The 20,327-nt window shown below is 41.4% G+C and overlaps 1 protein-coding gene across 1 annotated transcript in view; it reads right to left on the minus strand.

Annotated features, from left to right (window-relative positions):
• Positions 1-18,914, minus strand: part of SYT10 (synaptotagmin 10) — a 50,513-nt gene extending 31,599 nt beyond the window's left edge. Inside the window, exons 1-2 of the mRNA XM_003792491.1 lie at positions 18,642-18,914; positions 8,195-8,552 (exon numbers count right to left, since the gene is read on the minus strand). Of these exons, the coding sequence (XP_003792539.1) occupies positions 8,195-8,552; positions 18,642-18,792 (509 nt within the window). The 5' untranslated portion in view covers positions 18,793-18,914. The remainder of the gene's footprint in view (positions 1-8,194; positions 8,553-18,641) is intronic.
• Positions 18,915-20,327: the final 1,413 nt, after the last annotated feature.

Raw genomic sequence — 20,327 nt, forward strand, 5'->3', positions numbered from 1 at the left:
TCTTATGTTCCCTGTTTTACAAATGAGGACACAGAGGCACAAAGAGGTGAGTAACTTATTGAAATCACACAGTCAGGCAGATGCAAAAATTAAAATTTGAGGGAATCTGGGTCTAGGGGCCAACTTTATCACCATGTTATACCATCATATTCATGGTGATCGTGTTTGATTAAATGACTTAAAGAATTAAACATTCTACTAAGCAGCCATGTAAAGTAGTAAAACATTTATATTAGTTTTTATACAAGTTTTTCCACTTAAACTTCATATACAATGTAATTAAATATCCACTAAGATCCAATGTTCATTTGGTTGAAATAGCTTGAGCTATGTTTTTTTTTTTTTTTTTTTTTTTTTTTTGAGACAGAGCCTCAAGCTGTCCCCCTGGGCAGAGTGCCGTGGCATTACAGCTCACAGCAACCTCCAACTCCTGGGCTCAAGCTAGTCTCCTGCCTCCGCCTCCCAAGTAGCTGGGACCACAGGCGCCCGCCACAACGCCCGGCCATTTTTTGGTTGCAGCCGTCATTGTTGTTTGGCGGGTCCGGGCTGGGGATTCGAACCCGCCACCTTAGGTGTACGTGGCTGGCGCCTTAGCCGGTTGAGCTATAGGCGCCGAGCCATTGAGCTATGTTTTTAGAGATATTTTTAACTTCCTTGATTGGTTATCAAGAATTCAAAGGGAATGAGGATGTTTGACTTGTAAATAAAATTACAATCAGGCATTGTGTACAAAACTCCTATCAAGTTTATAGTTGCTATACATTTTCTAAGAAATGATATATATTTTGAGAACAGTAAGTATCTTAGTAAAATCTGTAAGGCAATTTATATCATACATGGTATATTCAAACACCACTGATTAAGTCAAAATTTGAGTATAATTGAGAACCTATGTCTGTGTAGAAAAACGTACTAAGGACTATTTTATCTTAAGGGATTAGCTCCTAATTAAAACATACTGAATTTAAGATCCAATGTTTTAGTTTCTTTGCCCAAGTGAGTGCACGTGTAATCTTTACTAACTTACATCTTGAAGTCATCTATTTCTTCAGATCTCTCCCATTTTAATGTACATATTGAGCATGATGTGAAATGTATTTTGACTCCAAATCTAGCCCAGATATAAAGGAGCAGAAGGTTAAATTAGGGTCAGGAAAGGTTAGAAAGAATTTATGAAAATAAAAAAGAATAATCACAGGTAGTATATGTTATAATCTATTAAAAGAGTATAATCAACTTCGTATAGTCAATGTTCCTAAGATATTTAGAATATTTTATTGACTAATATAATATTCTTATTAAAATCACTTTCATGTATGCAACAAGCCTTTGATTTCTGTGGGCAAAATCCCTAACAGTTAGCTCCTTAATTTTTATGGACTTGATCTAGAATTTCACACTCTCATTTGCTTTTCAATATAATCAAACTTTTATGCTCCCCCCCAATAAATAATTTCTTCTTTATGCCTATGGATATTGTTCGTGCGGCTGTAAAACCCCTTCTAAGGGGATTCAAAGAACAGTAACGTTTTTGTTCTAGTAAGCCGGTGTCCTAATTATAGGGTAAATAGTGCATTTTCTAAGTCACAGTTAAGCTAGTCAGTTAAGAAAAGCTTTAATTATTCCAATGTTAAACTATTGCCATGACAACACAGATCTTCTTTTTCTTCTTGCTTTTCTCCTCAGCTTTTAGAATGACGGTGATTAGTGGCTATGGAGTATCACACAAATACCCAACCAATCACAGTGGAAGTCATCTGCCGGCCGCTAATCCCATTCTTATCCTTCCCACCTGGAGGGACCATCTAACTACCTTCCCAGAGGAGAAAAACTTCCCCCAGTTTCCCTGAAACACTGAGCGTGTTACTTGATGGCCCAGGAATATAACGTTTTATTCAGTGATTTTTCAAATATTTACTACCCATAGATACTTTTCTCCCAACCAAATCCAAGGTCATGGATTTTAAGGGTTCATTCTGTGCTTCTTTTCTTTTCATATAAAACATTCCCCTCTCAGAACTTTGTGGATCAAACATTAGAAAACTTCTTGTTCCACCCAATTACTTCATATGCCTTCTTTCCATAGATGCTAAATCAAAAGCAATTGCTTATCAATTGCTTGTTAAGGCAAGCGTTTCAGAGTAACTGAACGGGGCTCACGCAAAGTGAGTTGATTTGAACCAGGGCTGTGGTTTTGTTCTGCAAAAAAGAAAAGTAGAGAACAGCCCGGGACCTGGGGATGTAAGCGGGAGAGCGCCTCTAGTGGCCGGCCAGGGAGTCAAAACCGAGTACAGAGGAAAACCAGCATCAGGGGATCCGGGGTTAGGAAACCATGATAGAATCCATGCATTGAAGGTTCTGGTGAGTTAGAAGTGCTGTCTGAGTTGAGGTTTAAGAAGAAAATACAGAATTAATTAAATAAACGTTCAGTTATTCTGAAACGCTTGCTTAACAAGAGATGATAAGCCATTGCTTTTGATCTTAGCATCTACGGAAAGAACGCCCATGAAGTAATTGGGTTGAACAGGAAGGTTTCATAGTGATTGATCCATGAAGTTCTGAGAGAGTAATGTTTTATATGAAAAGAAAAGAAGCACAGAATGAAGCCTTAAATATATATAGAAAAACTCTCTCAATAGCAACTGATAAAAATGATAAATCTAAACTTATTTTTCAGGATTACTATGTCCCTAGAAGGTCTTTGGACTTTAATTGTGTCTTCCAGCTCTCAATTTCTGTGCTCAGTCTGCCACTGAAGGCCTTCCCTTCCTTTGGAATATGTTTCTGACAATTGTGGCCCTACCTCTTGATGAGCTCAGGTAGGTTTCTGAGAAAAATAGAGACCTCCAATTGAGTTCACTACCACCTTCAAGGGCCCTTCTGTGCCTCCACATCTCCCTGAGCAGGCTGCAAACAGTGTATCGCAATAATCTGTTTTCAGATCTGTCATCCACTTCAATGGTGGAGACGAAATATTATCCTTTTTATGGATTTCGTTATAAACATATGATGAGACTAAGGAAATCCCCATCAGAGTTTGCATGAAAATAATTTACCCAGAGACTCCCGTGACTAATAAAATCAAAGTTTCCAAGCATTGTTTGCCTTATAAAGAAGGGCTCAATCCATTTATAAGGAGAGCTCTGATAGAAAAGATAACATTCCAAAGTACCAGAGAGCAAACTTTTCAAACTTGAATCCATTCTGTAAGATTTTGTCTCTAGTTTTGGTCCAAAGAGTCAGTCTGTTTCAGAAAAGAGTATATGCTAAATCTGTATCTTTCAGAAAGGGGGGTATTTAACTACCTCAAATACCTGCAAAGCATGATTTATGAACTTTCATTTCAAGGAGATAGATCTTCTTAAAATAAATGTTTCCATTGTTCTGGGCAAGCCTTGTGTCTTTATATCCTAGCAGCTGTACAGCTTTTCTTTTTGCCCTGTGGCATCACAGCTCACAGCAACCTCCAACTCCTGGGCTCAAGCGATTCTCTTGCCTCAGCCTCCCAAGTAACTGGGACTACAGGCACCCACCACAATGCCCGGCTATTGTTGTTGTTGTGGCAGTTGTCACTGTTGTTTAGCTGGCCCAGGCTGGGTTTGAACCCGCCAGTCTCGGTGTACGTGGCTGGAGCCGTAACCACTGTGTTCCGGGCGCTGAGCCAGCTGTACATCTTTTAAACTCTCCCTTTGTGTAACATCTAGTTTTCCATTCCTTACAGTCTCCTGATAATTTCAATTTTTGCTGTCTCGTGAGAGTAATTTAATTTTTGAAAAACCTCTTGAAGGAAACTGTGAAATCCAATTTTATATAGTTTTACAAAATCCTTCAACAAGTGTACCCCGGGTTCCTACAGTGTTTTTTTCTAGGCATCAAAAAGCAACACGGAGGTGAATATGGCAGCTTTTCTACCTAAGAAAGCAGCACAGAGCTATATGAATGGGAGTGTGGAGTGGGGGTGTATGGAACCAAAATGCTCGAATGGCAGCTTGGTATAATAAGATTATAACAGCCTAGAACATTAGAGTTTTAAAAGGTTTGGACTAGATGTGGAATGACTGATGTGTTACTTAATGCATTTTTTTTAAACAAGGAATCTTCAATTTCTCCTTTGCAACCTTTCTTAGGGTTCTGTCTTTTTTGTTGTTGCTTGCTATTTCCCTTTCCTGATTTTTGTTATGCCTGAACTACAATGCTAGGCTCAAAATAGATGTTTTCCCCTGCAGTCTGTCCTGTAAACTATCGCCAAATGAATTATCCTGACACGTAACTCTTATCCATAAAAATATCTTCTGCTGCAGATATTTTCGATGGGAGAAACAGTGACCATGTTGGCCATGATTTCAAGGTCTCCCCCTCCTTTAATTCCAGCTGATTTTATCTTTCATTATTCCTTCACTCACTGCTATTTTCTGATCAAGGCAGCTTACCTGTTGTCTTCCTAATGAGACTTCCTGTTTTACGACTTCTCACGTAAAATGTTTCTATCTGGGATACGCATTCTCTTCCGGTTGCCGTGGATGTGAATTTATAGTTTCCTTTCCCCCCAGTTTAATGGCCCATCTTCACACCTCAGCTGGAAATGATTTCTCTATGTTCTGAAGCTTTGCAATCTCCATCACACAGGTGGCACCTATCATTCCTTATACTGAAGCTGGAATTACGTGTCTTATCTCCCTATCATGTTGTGAATTTCTTTGTCAATCCTTAGAGTTTTCAGCGTGGGAAGAGTGAGCAGAATACACTGACCACTCAGGATTAAATACATATTAAACAAGGTCCTTGGATGAATACGCAGTCAGTCAAGATAAATGCTGGAAGAATATTAGTAATGAAGAAATTCACAAATGCCAGCTGGGTCATTTGTTTGCCTAGAAGACTGATGGGGCAAAATGTCCAGGTGTTTGACAAAGGAGTTGGGAACTTGGGAAACAGGGTCATTTCCAGTAATGCTGCTAACTTGAAGATACCTCATCCAGATATTATTTAAATTTCGAGATAAATAAAACTTGAAAGGGTACGATTTTGTTTACCATCTACTGTTGAAGCCAAATAAAAGGGGGTCCTCCCAGCAGACTGGAGCTGGGACATCCTAGTCTCAGAAACCAAGTATTGAAGGTAAATTCATTTTGTGCATGACTGTGCACGTATGGACACATAGTCCTGAATTTGCTGCATACGTCTCCATGAAAAGTTGGCACCTGAGCAGAGTGATTGATTTATAATAATGTGCCTTAATCTCTGTGACCAATTGTACTGCGTAATAAACTCAGCACTTTCTTCCTCCTCTGTCTATAGAGGTAGTTTATAGTGTGATGAAGGAATTGGTATAGATGAGGGTTTTTGAGAATTAGAAAGAATCAAAGTAAGTTTTCTGTGAGGGATTCATCGCAAGGCGATGATTAAAATCGTGACTCTACATGATAACCACAAACAATTCCAGAATCTGAGCAGAGGGAGGCTGGAAGATGCTCTCACTCTGTAACCTCCAAACTCCCTGTCCTCAGCAGACTTTGTAGTCGACACCTTTAATTGGAGAACAACTATAGCCCCTTGGTTTTAACAATTAACAGGGGTTTTTCCAATCTGGATAAATTTGAATTCTTACTCTTCCCAGCTGCATGACTTAAACTCTCTGGACTTCAGTTAACTCACAAGTTAGTGGGGATAATTAGTAATACTTCATCCAGGTTGGTGGAGGATTAGCAGGAAGGTTGCCTTGGCATAGTGACCTAATTGCAAGAGCTCAAAAGTCATTTTTTCCTCATTCCCCAACTACCCACATAAAGAAGGTAATTCAAAGAGGCAGGGGAAATGATATTAAAGCTCTAGCTTCTAGATGTATGGATTTGCTTCAAAGAAAAGGAAAAAAACATAAAACTCTAGCAAAATGATGCATTTGTCTTGTACTTTTTCTCTTAGAAAATATGAAATATTTTTGTGGTTTTTAAAATTGAGGACAAAAGGCTTTTTTCCCCTGATTTATGCAATTTATATAATTGCTGAGAAATCCCTGCTAGAAAAGGCAAGTCTTCCCACATGTGTTTTAAGTATTTATTCTTTACTCCCCATTAGCTAGAGATAATCAGATCAGTGGTTTATTTATTTTATATATTTCAACATATAATGTGTTGGAAATAGTAGTTAGTTCTTCTGAGGTTTCCAAATGCACGGATTACCCCTTTTTGTCTTCATAAATTGAGTGTCCTTGAGTAGTTTATACTTATTAACTAGAAGAGTGAAATAATTGTGAATGCTGAGCTGATAAATAGTCATAGCTATTGTTAGTACTTTAAAAACATTTTACAGGTTAATTGAAATTTTTTGCCCTGCAATTTCTGAGTGTTGCAAGGCTTTGTGGATATTAAAAATCATATTTTGACAGAATTTTCAAGGCTGATGATACTTAAGTAACCACCTGAGATAATTTTGAAGCCATTTTCTATATAGATAGATTGGAACCAATGTTTTGGAAAAAGCAAGTTGCCTCCAAAGGCATTTTATTTTTCCTTTTCTTAAACATACCAAAAAGCAGTATATTAGGATAATTATTTTTATAGTTAAATATCCATAGCAAATAAAAAATTATGATGAACTTTTCTGGGTTTTATTACGTACCAATCGTGAATAAGAAAAATTTTAGGGCAGCGCCTGTAGCTCAGTGAGTAGGGCGCTGGCCCCATATACCGAGGGTGGTGGGTTCGAACCCGGCCCTGGCCAAACTGCAACCAAAAAATAGCCGGATGTTGTGGCGGGCACCTGTAGTCCCAGCTACTTGGGAGGCTGAGGCAAGAGAATCGCCCAAGCCTAGGAGTTGGAGGTTACTGTGAGCTGTGTGATGCCATGGTACTCTACTGAGGGTGACAAGGTGAGAATCTGTCTCTAAAAAAAAAGAAAAATTTTAAAGTGACATTAAAGGGCACTGCTCCAGAAGTCTTGTTAAAATAAGAACTAAATCTTAAGCAATCCTTGGTTCTAAAATTTAAGTAGCACAGAGAAGTGTAACACGGAAAACGCACTTCATCCATCCTTCTTATCCCAAGGTATCCTTCTTATCCCTTATCTCAAAGGTGATAGTTTTTTTTTACTTTATCCCTCTGGAGTATATTTTGGAAAGAAGTGGATTTATTTGTAGATACAAAACTTTTTCATTTACACAACGGATGGATAGCCAGGATGCTGTAACTTTTCAATTTGCTAGATTTCTAAACTCACAGAAGTATATTATGTCAGAAGGCATGGGAAAGTAGGGGCCGACCTGAGGTTTAGGGAGGTAGGAAGGTAAGATTAGGAAGGAAATTAGCAGGAAAGAGACGTTGCCTCCCAGTAACAGACCGTTGATTCCGCTCTGCAGTTGAGTACCAGAGAGCTAGTTGCTACTTCTAGCAACTAGAAGTAACCAGAGAAAAAACTGGTACTATTGTGTCTTGTTTTAAGAACTGATGACTATACCTAGCAGAAAAAACAAATACCTCTTCAAGTGATCAAACTTAATACACTGTGGCAAGTTATTTTCATTCTAAGAAACCTTTGCTGATTTTCCCAGGCTGAGTTAAAATGTTTTTCCTTACCGAGATCTTCCTTCCTCCTTTGCATGGTCACTCCTTGGTATGCTCATGATAACTGAGCTGCTTGTGGAACAGATCATACTGTGTCCAAAATAAGAGTTTGGCCGGTAGGAGCTCACACAAGCAATGACATATTCCTGCAGTTTCATCTTTATGGTATAGACACTGCATCACTGTACACCAAACATTAGCCTCTGTGAGTTGAGGCTGTGACAGTCTCGAGGACTCCTCATTGTCTCATGCCTCGAGGATAGTTACGCATTTCAAGTGGCTTTTTTCTAGATATGTATTAGTTGAATCCAACTAAATTGAACGACTACAAGTAGCAGCTATCAACCAATGGTATTTAAATAATAATCTGTAGTTATCTAAGTTTACTGAGGGCCCCTTCTGTGCTTCTGCTCTCTGTTCACCTTCTTTGTCCTCCGTTCCCATCTCTCTTCCCCCTACTTACTCTGTCCTACCCTTTTAATTATTTAATTATTTAATCTTTATTTAATTATCTGTTTCTTATGTCTTTCCCATTTCTTCTGTCTGTCTTTTCTTTTCTCCCTGTCCGCCCGAGTTTTTCTCTCTTGTAAATTCACACACACACACCCAGTTTTAGATATGTGACGTTTTCTTACCGAGATGATGACGTAGGCTCAGTAATCTGTCTTTGCACACGTGCATGTTTAATTAAGTGTTCTTTTAAAGCAGTTTGGACTTCTGCTGGGATGTCAGGGGAAGTGTGGCTAATTTTTATTGCAGGCTCAATAGCTCTCACGGCTGGTTTTTCATTTTCCTTGACTTCTTTTTTCTCTTCCGTCTCAAACACTTCTGCGGGGGCACTTGACACGCTCTGGGGAAGGGCCCCGACGGTGGAAGTCACAGGTTTGCTTTTCCAGCATGGCCAGCACAACTTCCAGAAGACGAAAAGCGAGACAACCAGCAAGGCCAGGCCACAGAAGCTGACGACGACGGCTAACAGGCTGACCGAAATATCTGGAAAATGGCAAGGCAAAGAAATCGTAGATATTATTATGCATCAAAGGGGGGAAATGACGCGATCACCTTACATTATAATTGTTACCATGTAGTAATAGTTTCCTGATTTAGATATTCAAAGCATCACCTTTAACTCATCCGTGTAGGGAGGGAAATTAGTAATCACGCCTGGAAATTCTCAAAGGCGGCACTTGAAAAGTTCTATTCCAGGAAAAATGACCAATTGTGTACGGGAAGAGCACGACATATGCCTAACACTTTGAAGTACACTGCAAGGGGCTCAAGATTTTGCAAAAGAAGGCTGACAACTTGCAACTTGCCATGAAGCTGTGAGATGAAAGAAACTCTGAAACTGTGCACCCCAGAACATCCTTCTGTTTCCTACATCTTTGATCGAAAGAGTCTCATTGTCTAAGCAAGGAATAATGTTCAATATTGGTGCAAACTGCTTTCTACAGTTGAGGTGGGAATAATACATTACTAACATCCATAACAATACTGAGAACAATATGAATAGCTACATTTTCAAACTTCATAGGTGCTTTCTGACTAATTGGTATGTTCCTAACATCTTAAATCCTAAATTAGTTAATGAATTGTGCTGTGGTCTGAATATTTGCATCCCCCCTAAAATTCTGATGTTGAAATCCCTATCCCCAAGGCAATGGTATTTAGAGGTAGGGCCTCGGGGAGGTAACTAGGTCATGAGGATGAAGTCTTCATGAATGAGATTAGTGCCCTCATGAGACAGGACCCAGGGAGCTCTTTTGCCCTTGTACTGTGTAAGGGCACAGCAAGAAGGCACCATCTGTGAATCTGGAAGTGGGCCCTGACCAGACAGCGAATCTGCCTGTGCCTTAACCTTGAACTTGTCAGCTTCCAGACTAGCAGAAATCATTTTCTGTCGTTTATAAGCTATTCAGGTTATAATATTTTCTTATAGCAACTTGAATGGGCTAAAACAAATTAGATATCTTTAAAATATTTTTACTAGAAAATAAGAAAAATATTAATGGTATATCGTGCACTATATAAAATGTATAATATGTGTTGTAGAAAATGATTCAAAGGAATAGGGTTTGAAAGGTCACAGGATTGAGTAAACAAATAAATGGGAGAGAAACAATAAATCTTGCAAAAAAATTCCAAACAATTTATGTATCTATTGCACCCTCAGGTAGGTGGAATGTAATTCCTACTTCTTTTTTTTTTTTTTTTGCAGTTTTTGGCCAGGGCTGAGTTTGAACCCGCCACCTCCGGCATATGGGCCGGCGCCCTACTCCTTGAGCCACAGGTGCCACCCTACTTCCTACTTCTTAAGTGACAGCAGCACACAGTGCACAGTGACTTCCTTCCAAACAGTGCTGTGTAGAAAGGGGTAACTTGACAGCGGAGAGACCTGACAAACACCAACCTTACCCAGATGAGCAAGGTTAACGTCAACAGTGATGAATGACCCTGACAGCACGTGACCGTGACATCATGTGATCAAACTGGCATCTTATCTTTGCCATCTTCCTCCCCCAAGCTCATAACTGAAGTTAAATCATGAGAAAAATATCAAATACCAAGAGAGGGGCATTCTGCAAAATACTTCCAGGGCTCCTCAAAACTGTCAAGGTCATCAAAAAAGGAAAGTCGGAGGAACTATCGCAGCTAACAGCATCTGAGGACACAGGATAACTAAATGCAGGGTGGTGTCCTGGAACAGAACAAGGGCATCGTGTAAAATCAAAGGCAATAGGAAAGAGGCATGAACTTTGGTTAATCCCTGTAGAAACAGAGTTGCTGGCTCACAGACTGTGCACGCACTTGTTCTTAACAGATATTTCCAAAATGAATCTAAGTTGCTATAATAGAAACGTATGAGCTTATGTCTCTGATGTGATTTCAGAGAATCCGCAGGATTTCAGAGAAATACTTGCACTTTGATGTTCACTGATCTGATGGGGAAATGATACTTTGTTTTCATTTATATTTTCCTGAATGCTAAGAAAAAAAAAATGATTCCATTTCAACTCCCCAATTTGTAGCTAATGGAAGTTGATTCACAAATTGAAACAATTCCAAGTTTTTATTGCCACTTCATTATAAGCATAAAAAGTAATACTGACATGCGGTGATACACAGGCAGGTTTTCCTTCATTGTACAGTTGTTTGCTCAGCAACTATCGAATGTTTGCTGTTTCCATTCCATTGGTGAAGAGCGTGTGATCATATTTTATTTTTTGTAGTTTATTTCTCCTTCTTTATTGTTCATTATCGCCATAATTTAAGAAAAAGAAAAAGATATAAATTGATGTGCTTCCTGATTATTAGCTATGGTTTAGAAATGGGTGAATAAGCATAATCTTGGCTTCCTAATCGTCATGTATTTACAGCTCTATTTGCGTTATGTTTTTCTGCATATTTTCACTCCGTTAACTTTTTCAACAAGGTCTCTCCTATGCAGTCAGAGTCACAGGGCAAGATGGAAGAAAAGTGCAGGACAGCGTGGAATGCAGGGAGGATGGAAGTAGACTTCAGTCTGTAACTGGGGGTTAGGCATGAGAGAACCTTGCACACACTACCCACATGGGTTTGCTGAAGTCCCAGTACCTCACTGTTCTCCACAGATAGGCTTTGTCATTCATAATTCTTGTCTTAGGCTAGAGCCTGTGGAACTCTCTGAATCTACTTCCATTTTCACCACTGCTCAAAACTGTATTTCTAAAATTGACATCTGGTTCTGTCATTTGGAGGACCATAAGTTTCATCCAAAGCAGGACACTTCTGAAAATGAAAGGTTGTGCTATCGATAAAATCAGAGTAGCAGTGGTGGTGCCTGTGGCTCCGTGAGTCGGGCACCAGCCCCATATACTGAGGGTGGTGGGTTCGAACCCGGCCCTGGCCAAACTGCAACAAAAGATAGCCGGGTGTTGTGGCGGGCGCCTGTAGTCCCAGCTACTCCGGAGGCTGAGGCAAGAGAATCGCCTAAGCCCAAAAGTTGGAGGTTGTTGTGAGCTGTGACCCCCACTGTACTCTACTGAGGGAGACTCTGTCTCAGAAAAAAAAAAAAAAAAAATCAGAGTAGCAGGAAAAAACCAAATGTGTTTGGCAGCTGAGATGTGTGGTCGCCCCACGTCTCTCAGCCTGACATCCTTTCCCATTTCCCATTGGCTATCTCTGACAAATACCAACTTTGCATAACATTCCACGGCATCTTCGTGATTTGGTCCCTGGCTGTTGATCCACCTTTGTTCTTTAGCCACGTCTCATCTGTACTCCTTCCCCTCAGCACACATTGCCCTCTCCTGATTTCACTCAGGCTGCTTCATGCAGTTCTCATGCTATTTTTTCCTCCTATTTAGCTGCCTGACAAATTTGTGTTCATCCTTCAACAATCAGACCCAATAGTACCTGCTATGGTCTCCCAAAGTTCATGTGCTGGAAACTTAATTCCAAATGCTACAGTGCTGAGAAGTGGTATTTTAAAGAGATGATTTGGTATTTTAAAGAGATGATTAGGTATTTTAAAGAGATGATTAATCAATGCCATTATCACAGCAGTGAGTTATCAAGGGAGGGGTTTTCTGATGAGAGGAGTTTGTCCTCTCCTCTCTTAAGCCATGTGGTGCCTTTCACCAGGTCATGATGCAACAAGAATGCTCCCACAAGGTGTGGGCCGTGGATCTTGGACTTCCAGCCTCTAGAACTATGAGACAATTAATTTCTTTTCTTTTTTTCAGGGTAACAGAGATTTTATTTAGGAAGAACACAGAGAAAGTTTAGAGCACATCCAAAAAGAGTTGGAAGTGAGTCCCTCTCATAAAGGAGAGAAGGTGAGAGAGATTAATTTAATCAATTAATTCAATTGTTTCAATTGATTCAATTAATTTTGATTGTTTACAAATTGCCCAGTCTTGGGTGTTATGTGATAACAGCAAAAAGTGGTCCAAGACAGTACCTCCTCCCTGAAGACCCCTCTATGCCTTAGGGTTTCTAAAGCACACCCACCACTCTAGCACTAGTGTTATAATCATTGGCCTATGACCCTTTACCCCAAACTCTTGGGATGTGATGTGTTTCAAGAATTATTACTATTTTCTTTTGAATATCCATAAGGTAACATGGTACCTATTATCTGGAATGGCATCCAGTAACCAAGTTATGTATCTGTACTGAAATACATGAATATAGTCACACTATGTGGGATCATTGAACATGATACTATTGTATGGACTTAATTTATTAATTGTTGCCAGTTCTGGTAAGGTATTGTTGCCAGTTTCCAACAATTAAAAAAAGAATTTCCAGTTTTCGGAGGTTTTAAAATAGTGGAGGAGGGATTACATAGTTTGCCAAACACTCCCATCCTACCAATGTACTCACTCCCTGATCCTTCAGAGCAGGAGAAAATTTATTCACCTTTTTACTTTTAGTGCCTAGGATATATCACTCGGCCAAAAAATAAAACAATTTGGAGCTACAAAAAACATGTCTTGGGAATTATTTAAAAAGGCACTCAAATATACCTTTGAGGGATTTTAAGGTGGCTGGATAACTAAAAGTTGGATATTTTTAGAGAATACGCAGAGACCCTCCTGATAGAGAGATAGCTGAACACAGCTTGTGCAGTGAAACCATTTTTTAAAATTTGTTTCCATTATTTATTTTTATTTTTGAGACAGAGTGTCACTTGGTCACCCTTGATGGAGTGCTGAGGCATCACAGCTCACTGTAACCTCAAACTCTTGGGCTCAAGAGATCCTCTCGCCTCAGCCTCCTGAGCAGCTGGAATTACAGGTGGCCGCCACCATGCCTGGAGAATTCTTTCACATAGCTAGTAATTTTCTCTCCAAAGGAGGAGTGAGGGTCAACTGTGAATTATTTTAGGAAGTTTGGGAATAGTTTGGAATATTTAAAGAGTGAGGGAAGTTTGAAAGAGGAATGGCAGAGAGCAGGAGAAAGTTGAACAAGAAAACATGGGGGGCCTGGCCAGAATTTAGAGTTCTTTTGAAATTGGAGTGATCCTAGCCTTCCAGGTTAGAAAAATCTCCTGAATATTCAGTTGCTTGGGTATAGGATAGAGAGAAAGAGGGATTTGCAAATAAAGAAGGATTTTTGTTTCTTTGCTCACTTGTTTGTTTTCCCAGGAGAATGTGATAAACTCCAAAGGAGAAAGTGGTTGCAACGACAAATGGATGGATCATCAGTATGATGCCCTATTTATTGACAGGGGTTCAGAGACAAGTAAAAAGGTTCGTGGATTAGATTTGCAAATGAGAAAGATGAGCATATAGGAGCTTCTGGTTGGGGACTGGATTATTGCAATTTATAGTTCTAAGATAGCATTATGCACCATGATGGCAGGTATTTGGGTATAATCCCAACAGAAAAGAGGTAAGGTGGGTTAGAAAAGATTGCTGGAGGAAAGGGTCAAATCACGGGAAGGCCAGGGTGATGGACAAGAACGGCCTGCCTTGTCCACACGGACTTTTAAGTTACCCAGTACACATGGCAAACTCAATGAGTAGGATCTCTCTAGCTCTAATTTTCAATGTTTCAGGAAAACTAAAAAGAATCCATTCTGTGACATTCATCTTATTATATCTTGGGATATTAACAGTTAATGAAATTTACAGAAATTAGATTAGGCTCTAAGATAATTAGGTTTAAAAATTGCTCAAACTCTGGTTTGATTTCATGCATATGCATAAACTTGGTTCCACCACTACTTATTTGCTTATCTACTTAGCTAGCTGTCTGTCTGTCTGTCTCTCTGATTGTATTTCTCTAACTCATTTTAGCTGTAAAAATTTTACTCTTTCTCATATCTTACTATCTCAAAATGAAGGGGTACAGTTCTGAAAAACTGAGGACAGATTGCTTATCAGAAAACAAAGTAATCCCCCAAATGCTAATTCCTCAGAAACTTTGTATAAAGCAAAACTTTGCTGAAGTCTATATAAATAGATTCTAACATTTGCATGACCCTTCACTGTGGCTGTGAGTACCGTTAGCGCCTAAGCAGCCAGCTACGATCACAGAAAAGCATAGACGAGCTCCCATGTCTTCATTTCCAGTGACTACTGCTCCGGTTGATACTGTTATCTGTGTCTACCTGTATCATTTCCTTTTTTTTGTTTTTAATTTTAAAATTCTAGTTCACCTTTCATTTCTCAAAATGTAAAATCAGTCTGATTTCTCATAATTAATCAGAAATTGTCAGTTAGTTCAAGGATATTCCAAGCCTTTTGATTTTTTGATTGTTCCCTGTGGTTGTCTGACCACAGTCCTTACTCCTGTTTAAGGCACCATTCTGTAAAGAAAGAAGGGGTATAAAACTCAAATCATCAGGTCTTATTCAAAGGAGGCTGAGGCAACTGCCTGTAAGATGAAAATTGGAATCATCTCTGAAGTTAACATATATACACTATCCATATAGTACTATTATAATAACTACAGGATAGTCCTGATTTCTATAACATGGGACCAAATGAATAGTGACTTAAGTCAGCTAGTTTATTGTCTTTCACACAGCAAGAGACTGTCCCAGCATAAGCAGGCCTGGACAGATACATCAACTTGAGGGTGTCTGGAATCCTCGTTTTTTCAATGCTTTACTCCGTGATTCAAAGGTTTTTGCTTCTCCTTGAAGTCCAAGATGAAAAGTTACTATGTACATATTTCCGGCAAAAAAGGGAAAGTGAAGGTAAGTCCTTTCACTTTAAGTTACAACCTTGAAACTGTGCACCTCACGCTGTTAAAATTCCAGTAGTCAGAGCAGAGTCCCAGGGCTGCACAAAACTGCAAGGAGTTTGAGAAATTTTCTGTTTTCATTTTTTATGTCATCACATTAACAGCTAAATGTAAAAGGGATACTATTGTAGTAGTAGTACATAGTAGTTGATGTCATACATTAACAGCTAAATGTAAAAGGGATACTATTGTACTGAGGCAGAAGGGGGAAACCAATGCCAGAAGGCAACTAGCAGTGTCTTCCTCATCTATAAATCCAATGCATAATGTAATCAATCAACATCCTTGCAACATTGTTTCTTATAATTTTCATTTTCATTTTATTGCCTTTTACTTTTCCCTTGCATGTTGATAAGTGATAAAAAAACTTTACATGAATACCATATTTAATAGATTATAAAATATGTATTTTGAGTTCCTTGAACCTGATAAGCATTTGGGTAGTATTCAAGACAGACCAGAAATTAACCAAAATCCAGTTCAAAAACTATTAATGTACACTCAGTCACCATATATTTGCAAAGTAACCTTGAGCCCAATGTATTGGTCAACTTTATGGGAGGGGGTCCTCAATACTGTTCTTGCTGCTGCTGTTATGGTAAAGGGGAGGGTGATGCTTGCATTTTATTGGCATTTAAAAAACCAATAGGAGGAAACCTTAATTGTATATGTGACTTATAACCCCCTCCGTGTAGAATGCGTTTAACTGAGATTAACTGAACTTCTCTCCCTCTCTCTGGACCAATTAAACACATACAATTTTGAAGCTTGTAGTTGTCATGGTTAACACCGTAATGTTAGAATAACTGCTACCATCTGGGCAATGATGATTAACTTGGAAAGTGAATAACCCTTGTACTCTTCAACGCCACTGATGTCCTCCTACCAATAACACAGTTGCCATTAAAAAATGCGTAGAGGGCCACTGGAAGTACTTTTACTTAGGAACCTATAATAAAGGGCACATCTGCACAAGTTATAAGAAAATCTACTTTAAAGAACAGTGTGAAGCTGGGGGCTAATTAATATAATTAAATATTGGTAAATAATCATTATAGCCATTTCATAAATATATATTAATCGTGGAAGTCTATTTGCAGATTAAAGCATTTTACTTCTGTTGCATAGATTTGCAAATAGAAAATATAAAGCCATCCGTTTATCTTTATATCTCATATACAACCTAGTTGGATGTCCATCCCACTGATAGCTGTTCAATATACTGGGTGCTGTCTGGGAAGTGTACAGCCACGTTTATCTTTATTTTTCATGTTCTGTGACTTGATACTGAATATCTCTCTCGAATAGCATATATTTTCCCTTACAGGGAGAAAAATATTCTTGTAGTTTATTTTAGACTAGTGTTTCTCCACTTTTTCTTCCCATGGGAAAGTCCAAATGGGATTAGGATTACACTTCTTTTAGTGCTGAGGATAAGCTCAGAACTCTTTCTCCTATTCATGTATTGTATTTTACCTTAGGCTGATATAGTTATGCATTTTATAAAGATTTAGAAGCTCGTATCTGGTTTCCAGCCCTCTCACTATTAGCCTTCCTGGGGTACTAGGACATCCTCGAGGTCGTGCACGCATGGATGGGGAGGAATCACTTTCATTTATAGCATCAACTCTTGATGACCAAAACATAGATCTTTGAACCTAAATACTCCCTTTTCCTCCACTGTAGCCCCTTGTTTGCGCCTTTGTGTCACTAAAGGCGTTTGGGAAGAGCTTATCCAATACACCATAGAGGCCTCCTAAGGTCACACCGCTTCGGTTTGTACCTCATGCTTAGCAACGGTACACATATCACACACACAAATGATGTCTATCCGGTCGCCTCCACTGATAATTGAGTTTTATACACCAGGAGGAATTTAACGCCTACTGAACAAATGGAAAGGACTCTAGTTGTGTACATACATTCACAAAATATCTAAGTTTCCGCTCCAGGGTCCAAGCACTGGCATCTCAAGTTCGTCCAAGTTCAGACAGAAACCCCTCTCCACCACTGTTGCTGTGGATCAGAGAATTCCCAAACCCCGCAGCTATGCCATGTAAATAATGGAACGTAAAAGCTAAACCAAACACATTCCCACCCGATCGTGCGCTCCTTGGCCCTGGACTCCGGGGGCAGGTGTAGGGGGTTCACCGAGAGCGCCCTGCTTTGCTCCTTCCCGTCTCGCGGGGCTCTCCTTCACGCTCCGCCCAGACCTTGTCTATCCAGCCCTTACTAGTTGCCCTGGCTACCCTCAATCCTCAAAATCCCTCCAGGGGACCAAAATGAAGGGGAGGAGAAGCAAAGGGAAAGAAATAAGACCCTAAAAAAGAAATGGCAGCCTTCCAGATGAGTGCGGAAAACCCCCCTTCTCAATTCAACAAGTGATCCTCGCTGGAGCTCCTGAAATTGCGGGGCCCCGCAACTCGCGAGTGGGTCTCGCCGGCGTGAGCTGCGCCGCAGGTTGGATTTGAGCGGGTGGTAGAAACTCTTTATCCCGATTGTGACCGGAACAATGGTCTGATTCGCACCTTCCCTCCCCAAGCCTTTTGGAAAAGCTGTTACCCGAATGCCTTTTTTCCATCTCCGTATTTCTGGCGGTGGACGTCCTCCTCCATCCCACCCATTCCTTCCTAAGTTTCCTGAAGGGTAGGGGATGCCTGTGAATTGGGGGCTGTATGTGCGCAAAGGATTTTTAACATTTCACCTCTGTTCCACTTCCTTGACATGTGTGCCCTGAGCGTTGCCTCAAAACTGGAAACAATAAATCCCACCGTCTCGCTTAACCCTGTCATGAAGCCCTGAAATCACATGAATATATATTCTATATATATAGAAGGGTTTTGGAAACCGTCAAGCGCTCGACAGGTTGCAGCCACGTGTTACACCCGCAGGGATACTTTCTGCTTTTGAGGTCATGGCAGCCCCATTGCAAGGGGGTTCTCCCAGCACGATTCTCATACCTGGCCTTTTCGTCTGGTCCCTTCTCGGGAGCCCCCCAGGAGAGCCGCCCCCGCTTGCAGCCGCGTCGCCAGCTACTCCGGCGCCACCGCCCGCGCTCGCCGCTGCGACCCGGGAGGGAAACGCCAGGCGTGGGAGAGCGCGGGAGCCCGGGTGAGCCGGGAGCGCACCGGAGCGGGAGAAGCGGGGCAGGCAGAAGGGAGGCAACAAAACCCCAATGCACCACGCTCGAGGTCCCCCGGAGTTGAGCGAAAGGAGCGAGGTAGGAAGATGTGGAGCCTCCAGGACCCTGGCGCGCGGCGCGGGGAGCGCAGGACCCGGGAGCTCGGAGCCGCGGCGCGGGGTCGGGGAGGAGCGCGCGGACGCCAGCGGGGCCCTGCGGGTTACCTGTGCTGCCTCCGCCCTGGCTGCCCCCTTTCGGGGGGAAGATGCCCGAGCACTTCTCCCACTCCACCTGGCCCGCGAAGCACAGCTCAGTGACGATGTGCAGCGCCTTCTGGCACAGGCTGCTCACTCCGTCCTCCTTGTGGAAACTCATCGTCGGCTTTTCTTCTTTTCCTCTTCTTTCCCAGTTAGCTTAGTCGTCCTTTCCCCTTGGCGTTACCTCTAGGCTGAGCCCTAAGCCATAACCCGCCCTTAGTGACTTTGGCCGGAGATCGCGCCGCTGAGAGCCCACAACTCTTAGGAGCCCGGAGTTGGTCCCATGACGGGAGAGGAGGGGTGCAGGGGAAGGAGCAGAGGCGGCGGCGGCTGCTGCGAGGTTTGCGCCAACTCTCCCGCCGCGCGAGCGATCCGAGGCCAGCGGGAGCCCAGACCCGGCACGGAGCGCGGAGGGGAGTGGGGAGGGGAGACGTAAAAAAGCCAAAGCTCTCGACTGGCAAGAACGCCCCCCTCCTTTCCCCTGCGCGTTTGTGTTTCTGGAGGGCGCTTGGCGGCGGCGCGTCCAATCGTAGCCCAGCACGGACCCAGGATGACAAGTGGCGGAGAGCGCAGCCCCCGCGGGCCACGGAAGGGACCCGCGGGGGGCCGGCCGTCCCGAGCCGCTGCTGAGACCCGCGGTGCTCTCTGCTGCGGAGAGGGGTGCGCAGAAGCCTCCTGCGTTTACCCCCATACTGGCCCCTCTGTCTCCTTCCCCCCACCCTTCCCCTTTGTCGCTCCAACTTTTCCACATTTGTATTGCAGTTTCTGTGCTCTCCCCAGGTCTGCTCTTCTGAAGTCATTACCATGCCAGAGAACCTGGGAAAGTTAAATTAAAAAGAAATGAAATAATAACCAAACCAGGCGTCTGTAGAAAGGAGAAAGATGTCCCTCTCTGTAAAGCAGTTTAAAAACGATTTCTAACAATGATGGTTTAGAGACGTGGATTTTACTGGAGATGACTTTATTACTTCCAGTAGTAAAATTCACCATAAGGTACATTTCCTGTTTACCCAATTCAATGTTTTCTTCATGCACAAGTATGAAGAAGAAAATTTAAATTTATTATCTTTGATTTTTTAAATAAAATCCTCTTAGGTAGATCACGCAATGAACTGCGATATTTGCATTAATGTTCAGTTAAGATCTGGCAATTTGGCAACTCAGAATGCACAACTGGACTTCTTTGATCTCATTTGCTAACCTCTTAAAATACTCTCTCTCATGAGTGTTGCTTAACCTGGAGGAAGTTGCTTTCACATCTCTTTCTCCGTCTGCAACACGCGTGGCTTGGATTCGGGAGTCCGGAGCTTACTTGTTCTTATAATTCTTCGTGTAAATTGGTGCAAATCACTAATGAAGCAAAAGGAACAAAACAAAGTCAGGAAAACTGCCACGAGGATGTGATGAGTGTGCTCACCTAGCTTTATAATCATTTTCAGCCGAAATTGGATCCCCTATCATATCCTGAAGATTGCATTACCCGTCACGTGCAGGAGGAGGGGTCTTTGCTTCTGAAGTGGAATATCCCGAACTTGGTGTGTCTATACTAGTAGAATAAGTAGTCTTATTTTAAACTGCTTGTCAGTTTACGGTGCATTATTTTCCTTTATGGGCACTAGCTAGGGTAAAGCTTACCATACATATTAGGCATCA

The sequence above is a fragment of the Otolemur garnettii genome, unplaced genomic scaffold, assembly GCF_000181295.1.
Source record: "Otolemur garnettii isolate 467f Iridium unplaced genomic scaffold, OtoGar3 scaffold00057, whole genome shotgun sequence".
NCBI classification, from domain to species: domain Eukaryota; kingdom Metazoa; phylum Chordata; class Mammalia; order Primates; family Galagidae; genus Otolemur; species Otolemur garnettii.